This window comes from Cebidichthys violaceus, unplaced genomic scaffold, assembly GCF_023349555.1.
Source record: "Cebidichthys violaceus isolate CVI_PGR_0920_01 unplaced genomic scaffold, fCebVio1.0.p SCAF_53, whole genome shotgun sequence".
Taxonomy (NCBI): Eukaryota; Metazoa; Chordata; class Actinopteri; order Perciformes; family Stichaeidae; genus Cebidichthys; species Cebidichthys violaceus.
The window spans coordinates 600589-610425 of NW_027176739.1; the positions used below are offsets into that span (position 1 = coordinate 600589).

The window sequence follows — 9837 nt, forward strand, 5'->3', positions numbered from 1 at the left end:
CTTTAACTTCCTATGTATTGATCAGTTTTGTTCATGAAAGCTTTTTTCATTACTACAAATTGATTAACAGGTAGCTCACCATAGTGTTGTATTTATACTTCTAACCTGCTGAAACACAACCTTGAAACGTGCTCCATTTAAAACATATTGTTGTATTCTATAAGCATCCTGAGCAACAACATTTCCATTTTGCCCTCTGATCACTTCGTATAATTAAACATCCATTAAAGCTACTTTGTTGTTATGGAACAAAGCCATAATCCTCTGCCGGACCTCTTTAATTTGCAGCCCGTAGATGACGCCGTTCAGGACCGGCAGCACTACGTGTCCCATGACAGCTGCCACTTTCCTGTGGTCTGCCAGCTGAGGGAAGCGGTGCAGGGTGACGATGATGAACCCGGACACCAGGAGGAAGACGTACACGGCCAGGTGGGTGGTGCAGGTCTGCAGCGCTTTGCCGTTTAGAGACTTGTTCCTGCTGCTCAGACACACCACGGCGATCTTCAGGTAGGTGAGCGTCACGCTGCCGATGGAGGAGCCCAGCAGCACCACCGTGTAGCCGAGGCCGTAGATGTTGTTGACGAGGACGCTCTCACAGGAGAGCTTGAACAAGGAGGCGTTGTCGCAGAACAAGTTCGATACGACCGACCTGCAGCGAGACAAGCGGACACTGAGCCCCACGAGGATCGCCACCATCAACAACGCCGCCGTCCACGCCGCCGCCGACAGCGCCGCCACCGTCCTGCCGGTCATGATTGAGGCGTATCGCAGCGGGCTGCAAATGGCCACGTAGCGGTCGAAGGCCATGATCATGAGCACCGTGTGGGAGACGCTCGCGTGCAGATGAACACAAAAGGCCTGAACGGCGCAGTCTGTGTAACAAATGAACCGCTCTGAGTCTGAGAGCAAAAGATCTCTGAGCAGGTGAGGGACGATGATTGTGGCCCCAAATAAATCGTTAATGCTCATGTTGCAGAAAAGCAGGTACATGGGCTGGTGGAGGCTCCTGCTCTTGAAGATCAGCACCACCAGGCCGATGTTGGACACCACGATGAAGATGTAGACGAGGAGGAGGAGGACGAAGGCAGGAATAAAAGACTGGGAGGTGAGCTTTAACCTCTCCAGGGTTAGAATTTCCCCTCCAAAAGTGCTGTTTTCCATATCTCATCTGTCACGGAGCAATAAAAAGAGTTCTGTCTGGATAACTGAGCTCACAGGTACATTTATATAAAGTTATAGTTACAGAAACACAACCTGTAAAAACACCTTGATAAAGTCATCATAGTGAATCTGTCCACATCACAATATCAATGCTGTCATTTGACTCAGAATTATGTAACTCTGAAGTGTTTTTAAAGAGAGCCATCCAACATATAAAGTCTCCATTTCCTTCTATTCCTTGTTGATTAAAAGCTTGATTCACCTAAAGTACAAAAAACTTAAAACGGCATTTAAAGATTTCAACAAATGAAGAAGAACCAGAAGAATCACTCGTGGTCATTTCTACAAAATGAGGTCAGTCCAACTTAATTTGTTGCAATCTGTAAATGACATCCTGTATCATCAAACATATATATTTAAATAACATTTAACATTAGACATTAACATTTAGATGCAGAGCTCAGGGTGGCAGCACCGACCTCCCTCCACCTCGGACCAGAAGTGAAACTGCAGACGCTTTTATTTAGTCCGTTGGATGCAGCATCACATGGTAACAGGTCAACTGTTGCTCGGCAGCCGTTGTTAATGAGCACCGAGCATCGTCATCGTTCATCTCTCTTGGAGATAAATTCAAGATATTGGTATTTAACACAGATATTATAAATCTTTTTTTGTGCATGTGTTTGACACACTACAAATTTTTTTGGGGGGGATCAACCAAACGTTTTGTTTGCACTCATTGACTTCTTTCAATCATCAAACATTGTGTATTAATTTGTTTTTTGAGTGTCTGTGACTGTATCTTTACACTTGTAAAAGAGATTTCCATAAAACTAAACTGCATCCTCAGTTCTTTTTTTAGAGGGAAGCATATTTTCTCCCGGGTTACGGTCGTAGTTTCAAGCACCTGGTTAACGTTGTGAGTTGAAGGAAAACAAAACTTGTTTGTGTTTGGTAAAAGATAGGAGTTTGGATTAAAATAAGTATGTTTGTTAGGAAACTAAAGTTAACTAAACATGAGTCAATGTAGACTTTGTTTCACACAGGACAAGGACAGAGGTCTCCTGGGTGATAGTCCTATGTTTGTTTGACCTCCTCCCTAATCAGACTTCCTCTGAAACCCGTTTGAGGCAAGTTCTGAAACCTTCACCTTTCGCCTTCTTTATGGAGGACAAGTCCTGGCCTTTCATTGACTAAGACAAAGGGGTCGATCCCACCGAGACGCATCGCAACAAGTGCGGACACTTCAAAACCGCCCCTTTGAAACAAAACAGCTGATGAAATCAGCTAACCCTAATCCCCTAACCTTTAACCCCCCTAACCCTAACCTGGGGTAACCTCTGCTGTTAAATGAGGAGAAGGGGAAAATGATACAGTTCATCGTAATTAACTATCGCGAACATCAATGTCTGTTCCAACCACATCTACCAGTATAGAAACAGGACGTCAGTGGTAAAGTAGTAAAGCCCACCTCTTGCTTGATTTGATTGGCTGCCTTGGTCAATTGGGACAATAATGAGCAGTGCGACTGCAAAAAGTTGAGATCATCTTACTTTTTTTGACTAAAAACATACCGTAGGAAAACAATGGTTTGCGGGCGACGACTTTTAGTGACACGTCTCGATGTGTGTCAGTGTAGTCTTATACCCAAAGTACCCACCGCAACGGAAAACTGCTCAAAGTATGCTACATCATGTATTTAGTGTTTGTTTCTAGGAAATGGAGACGGCCTTGCACTGTCTCGCCTCTCACAATCCCTTCTCAGTTCAGCCATGGATTGCAAAACCAGCGTTCGTTCTATCAGTTCAGGTTTTCAGTCACCAGTGTCGGTGCACTTGCATGTGGTCCATCCCCACCACCTTCACATCCCTTCACCCTATTTCACCCCTGGGAAGTACGTCTGGTATGCTGGACCTTCTCCTCGGGAGGGGTATCCAGGAAGTTGTCTCTATGATTCACTATCAGGATGGTCATCAACCGTTTGGCCTTTCCCCCCACTCGAAGTCCATGAGGATAAACTCCACTAAAGTCTGCTTTGTTTTATACTGTTTACCTCGCAATCGTTGTGACAGAACTAAACTTTTGGATCAGATTTCATTGTCTCATTGTCTCACTCCTCCAGTCAGCAGATGACTAAGCATCCTGTAGACCCAACGTCCTATTTAGTATCTTATTATTCTCCATCTGTCTTCATCATTGTAAAACCACAACACAACAAATGTTGAGGATGACTAGTTTTCACTCCTGCAACCTAAAAATTGCTTTTTTTACTTTAAAATTTCCTTTTGAACGCTATAACTGACAAGGTTTAATTATGATAACAAGCCTATTTAGCTTTTAATACTTGTCAAAGGAAAAATTTTGTTTTCTGATAAAGTACTGGCAAAAAATTCTAAAGCAGAAAAATTCCAAAGCTGGGTGTTACAATTTCATACATTATTATGGTGACGATTATTATTATTTTATATTTTAACAAACCTTTTAAAAACGAGGCCTATTTTCAGGCCTCAGCTCGAAAAAAGATACGAAATATCTAAGTGAGTGTAGCGTTGCATTTAAAAAAATAAATAAATAAATTATATATATTTGAGATGTCAAAAGTCATGTAAATATCAGTATATATGTTACAGGTTAACATAAGATTAAGATAGAACACAGCACAACTTGGAAAATTCTAAAGCTTGCTGGGGAAAAACAGCAATTTCAGGATATTGTTTTTTGGAAATTATGGAAATCCAAGATTTAAAATATTTCCAGCTCTTATAACAACTGATAAAGGCTCTCTATACACATTTATACATAGATACAGTGAAACATTCATAAAATATATAGCATATAAAATTGCAAAACTGATGAAATATTCCAATATTTGAATAAAAAAATATTTTTTAAATTCAGAAACACTCTATATCACTTCTGTTTATCACTCCTGATGTTCAATGAATCAAAATTCAGAAGATTGGGCTTTTTTTGAGTGTTTTAAGCTCTTTCTAAGCCCTTTTTATGGTCATTTTATGGTCACATACTGCTTCAGATTCAGCCCACTCTCTCTGTTTAGGGCTGTATCTCAGCCCCCCTTTCTCCGATTTTCACCATTGAGACCTCGTTCGAACCGTAGAAGCCAATAGAATTGCCTGGAATTGAAAGCTGATTGACAGCACTATTAGCCAATGGGAATGATAAATGTCCCATCTGATGGCAGATCTGAAATCTAATTTGCTGAGCTTCCAACCCTCCCAAGAAGCCGAGGAGTGTCGGAGAGACACAAATCGAACGGATTCACACAGAGCACATGCAGCTGGACATACCAAGCAGTGGAAGTACGGAGATATTTCATTTTTTCGCTGAGATTTGACCAAAAGTGAGTACAATATTTGATGAAAGCTGTGTGACTTTTTTGTGTTCGAAGCTGAATATCTCTGCGATGGTTTACCGGAGAGAGAAATGGAAGATATGTCCGGAATGCTTTTTCATGCTGCATGTTTGTAGGTAGCACGTTGCTAACGGACAGTAGCAGCTGTTTTCTCCGGTCTTTTCCAGTCATATCGAGTTATGATTTATGATATTTTGTTATTTGTTTGCTTGGCTGATGGGAGATGTGTTTGTCTCATGTAGAAGTGACCTAGTTCATGTTGTTCCGAGGACGCTGAACTATAACATCATTATATTCGTTCTTCGTAGGTTCTCTGCCAGTTACTTTTAACACAAAACTCTCTAAGTTTTTATGTACTACGTCCCCCAATTGGGGGACCCTCGGGCTTATAGAAAGCCTGTCATACTGAATTAACATTAGTGTTCAACACGGCCAGGTGAGTGCCACAGATCTGTGTCAGCTTTGCTGACGAGGGACGAGCCCAGCAGCAGTGCCGTGAGGCCGAGGCCGTAGACGTGGTTGACGAGGACGCTCTCACAGGAGAGGCTGAACAGGGAGGCAGAACGGGTTGAGTATAACCCGCCGGCAGCGCGACAGTCGGATGCTGAGCTCCACTAGGACGGCGACGGCCGCCGTCCACGCCGCCACCGTCCTGCCGGCCATGATGGTGGCGTATCGCAGGGGTTTGCAGATGGCCACGTAGCGGTCGAAGGCCATGATCAAGAGCACAGCGTGCGTGATGTTTGCAGTAGAGGTGAACGCAGAACGCCTGGATGGCACAGTCGATGTAGCGGATGAACCGCTCCGATGGCGGTCTGAAGATGTCTCTGAGGACGTGCGGCGTGACAATCGTCGCCCCAAAGATGTCGTTGATGCTCATGTTGCAGAAGAACAGGTACATGGGCTGGTGGAGGGTCCGGCTCGTCAGGATCAGGACCACCAAACTGATGTTTGACACCAAGGCAAAGATGTAGATGAGGAGGAGGGCGATGGGTGGACTGGGAAGAGTCCTTTAACCCCTCCAGAAGTAGGACACCCTCACCCAAAGTCTGGTGTTCCATATGAAATCTGTGAAATAACAACAAAGATTCTCAAACAGCTGCAGATATGGAGTTTCAATCTAATTTATTTTCTTCATCAATTTCATTAAAGTTCAGTGTTTCTGTGACTTCAGTTTAGTCACAGATGGCTGCTGAGTCAGCGTTAAATGATATAATTCAGTTAGTTATACAGAGTCATACAGAGGAGAAAAAGTTCAAGATTAGTACAGAAACATTTAAGAAACAGTTCTCATGAAGTTGACCACAAGTTAAAAGTTTTGACAACTTCAATTTTGGCTCCTTTTGTTTCGAGCAGTCAGCTTTGAGAGTCAAATATTAACATGGACGGAGCAGCAAATGTGACCGTAACGGCTGCTCAAGACTCTTCTTAACTCTTCCAGGTCATATCATATATTTGATTTCTTAAGAGCAGATTGAATCGTCCTGCTATAAAGGAAGGATACATCGGTCTACATTCATGTTTTCGTTGTTGGGGGGAAAAAAAGCCACACAATCTGCAGAGGGAACGGTGTGTTTGGTAGCTTTACCTTGTTGCACCATGACCCCCCCCCCCCCCGACCAGAGTTCAAACAGTAACACAACACTTTTATTTCAGTGTCATTTTATTTGCAGATGAATGTTTTATCTATCTATATATTTGACTTGATGTAAATACACTAAAATATAACATTTGTAATACAATTTGTATAAAGTTATACTCAAGCAGTCTCAATCGTTTGGCTTTTATCCAACAAAGAGAATAATTAATGGTTTGCACTTTTAGTGATACATGATTTTCGGCCACTGGATATGAAATGATGCTGCTTTAGTTTGGTCTGAGGCCTCTCATGAAAATATGACCTCACTGTTTTTTGTTCACCACCAGTGTTTGTTTGCTGTTGTTACAGTGACAGTGTGTTAATTAGTACCAGAAGCAGAAGGAACTCTTTAGGGAAGCTTCAGCCTCCCACCTCGACACCAGCTGAACTCAACCAACGAGCTTCTTTGTGGAGGAAAGTTTCTCTGTTCACAACAAATAACATGAAGTCACCAGAAGGTTTGTTCCCCCCACGGGGTTCCAGCCATTCAAACAACACTAACAGTCAAAAGATCAAAGAACTTTCTCAGTTTAACGACTTTAACAAATCATGGAATGGTTTGAATATTTCTAAAAATCTTTTTCCTTTACCTCTAACATTTGGTAAATGTTTAGATAATGAGGAAACTTCACTCTCCACCGTTTTGTACAATCTGTGACTGTTTTTAGATACTTGTTCTCCAATCATGTCTGTATAATATGTGTTTTTGTACCATATTTAATATCACATTCAGCATTTATACCACAGGCAACCCAGGCAAGGCTGCACCCTTTTAGACCAAAAACTTCTGACATTTGGAGACTTCCGCTGATTGGATAGTGAGCACTTCTATTGTGTAAACTACTAAAAAAGCTCCTTATTGTCAGTATACATAAGAAAGTCATACATCCTCTGAATGCCCTCTCATGACGCTGTGATTATCCTCAAGGTCATTTTACACAATGACGTCTCACTATGTGAAAATGGTTCTTTGAGGACTAACGTCATCACACATGGACACAAGTGAGCTCATTAGATCCACAAGAGTCTCAGCTGTCCAGTCAAATCACATTTATTCAATTCAATTCACAAGTATAGGTATGCAAAAATATCCCAAAACTGCATTGTTTTTGCCCCAAACTGCATGTGATTATCATTAAGTAGACTCTTGTGGTCCCACAGAAACCTTCTTCATTCACATATCTGCAGGTGAGAGACCGTTTTTATCTCAACCAAAACTCAGTATAAGTCTGAGCCTTCCTCACAAGCGAGCATGTACATTCATTGAGGAAAGTTGCACAACTTAAGTACAGTATCAACTGGAAAGGTCCTGCTGTATAATCTACAGGTCCCATCTTTTGGAACCACCATTTGTCTCAAAAAACATGGTAAATTTCAGCAAATTTTGAGTTCATATTCATAGTTAAAGTTGTATTTAAATGAAGGTATTGTGTTTTGCTACAAATACAAGGTCCAGAGTTCAGGGGGTGGTGGGGGGGGTCAACAGGGGACTAGCATCAAAGTTTACCCTGTTAATCCAGCCTTGAGTTCATGTATCTCTAAAAAGTTACAGTTGCTTAAAAACATCCCATCGCTGTTGACTGAGCAGCTGTAGATCGTCCCCCCCAAAACTTCTGGTGTCGGTTTGATGACAGGAAGTGACCCCCGCTCCGAACAAGAGAGTTAATCCATTATTCGAGACCAATATCCCCCCCATTCCTATTGGACGATGACTTTACGGGTTGAAAAAGTCACAATAATTGAGATCATTCGGACAAATGAGTTTACAAAAACAGAAGCTTGATCTTTGAAGAGTTTTTGACTGGATGATTAATTCCCTGAATGAGGTGATTTTGATGTTTTGTCTTTATGTTTTGTTTGTTGGGTTTCTTTTAAAAGCTGAAACGTATGTTTTCTAAATGACTGCAGAGTGTTATGTGCATGGTTGTTAACATCATCGGGCTGTAATGAGAGTCCTGGAGGCCTCGGAGCTCCCAGATGTCTCAGTGACCGGCAGGTTAATAGAATTAAAGCTGCAGTGAGGCGTTCAGGGGCCGATGGACAGGGAGACGCTCTCTCTTTCTCTCTCTCTCTCTCTCTCTCTCTCTCTCCAGTCTTCTGTCTTTACCCTCTCACTCGCTCCATCTCTTCATCTGTTTCTATTTCTGATATTCATTCATATTCATGTTACTCAAACACAGCTCTTTGTGTCGAGGATGGGTTTAGCCTAGCTTAGCATACAAACTGGAAGCAGGAGGAAACTGCTTCCAGTCTTTGTGCTAAGCTAAGCTGTTTGACTCTGGACAGAAAAACCAACGGATTTTCCCCAAAAAGATGCACTTCTACTTATCACCAAAATGCCATTTTACGGTTGATGGTCAAGTGTCGGATGGATTGATGTGGTTCAGACATTCAGGATGAATTGTAATAACTTTAATATATTTTTATTTGTACAATAGGCGATACTTGATTAAAACTCGAGGCCACACATGATGACTTTAGACTCTACGTTTTGGTGGAAATTGTCCGTCAGAAGTTCAGAAGTAAAAGTATTCAACACAAACGTTGCAAAGGTTTGTTTTTCTTTCAAACGAGTTTCAAAAGACTTGCAACTCGATGTGGACTTTAACACCAATGACTCGTGACTTCACTTAGACGTTGAGCCTTTTAACTTGAAAACACGTGATAGCTTCCCCAAAACAGCACGTTATTTAATATATCTAATTAATTTCCCTTCATCTGCTCAATCTGGTTTTGGACTCAAAACTCAAAGTTAAGGACTTGAATCATGACTTGCAGAACAAAGGACTCACATGGACATTGAACCTGCTAACCATTAGCATGTTAGCATTGTAGTTGATATATCTGAGGTGTTTGAGTGATTGTTTTTTCCTCAGACTGACCAGTTTGTAGCTCTGATGTTGTGTATCATCTATTAGAGGATGTAGATCCCAGAAGCTTTCATTAGTGCCTGAAACCAGTCTGATGAGCATCTATCACTGGGCCTCTCCCAGAGCTCCCAGTGGGTTAATTACCATCACAAACTGTTGATAAGTGTTTTTTTGTACGCAAGCCGCTCACGGTGGACCTCGTTAAGACTCGCGTCGATTTCAGGAACATTAACGCTCATTACTGGCTGCGTGGCAACTGCAACCCGGTGGTGATGAAACTGGTGGACTATTGTGGGGGGGCGATGTGGTCCCCTGGAGCTCCCAGCATGCAACAGTTTGAACTAACTTTTAATTTGTAACCAATAACAATAACACAGAGAAGTTTAATTTCACAGATTAACTTTTGACACCTCTAGTGGGTCTCAGAAATGTAGCAAATATCTTTCTGTTTGTATTGAGTTTAATGCTGATGTCATCATATTACTACTTATTCTGATGCAACGGATCATTAAACTCTCTCACAGGAGAAAACAGGAAGCAAATGTAACTTTTAGAGATCTCTTTTCTTTACCATCGACAACAATAGCGGATCATTGATGATCCCGATCGGCTGATCTGGTCTACGAGGCTTTTTCAACCGCTCTGAAGTCAGTAAACCATCAAAAATGTGAAATATTATCCTTTAACTTCATTACAGTCTTAGTGTAGTTTAATCTGTAGTTCTTTTATGTTACATATGTTGGCAGGATGAGGGTTAAATGGTGGAAGAGCCACAGAATCATTCGTGAAAGTTG

The 9837-nt window shown here is 41.8% G+C and overlaps 1 protein-coding gene and 1 pseudogene across 1 annotated transcript; both read right to left on the reverse strand.

Moving 5' to 3' along the window:
- Window positions 1–213: 213 nt before the first annotated feature.
- On the reverse strand, window positions 214–1161 carry LOC137888269 (olfactory receptor 52N5-like). Its single transcript, XM_068731631.1, has one exon. It carries the CDS (start codon window positions 1159–1161, stop codon window positions 214–216), a length of 948 nt encoding a protein of 315 aa, XP_068587732.1.
- A 3789-nt stretch (window positions 1162–4950) lies between these two features.
- LOC137888270 (olfactory receptor 52D1-like) lies at window positions 4951–5595 on the reverse strand (annotated as a pseudogene).
- Between the last annotated feature and the right edge of the window lie 4242 nt (window positions 5596–9837).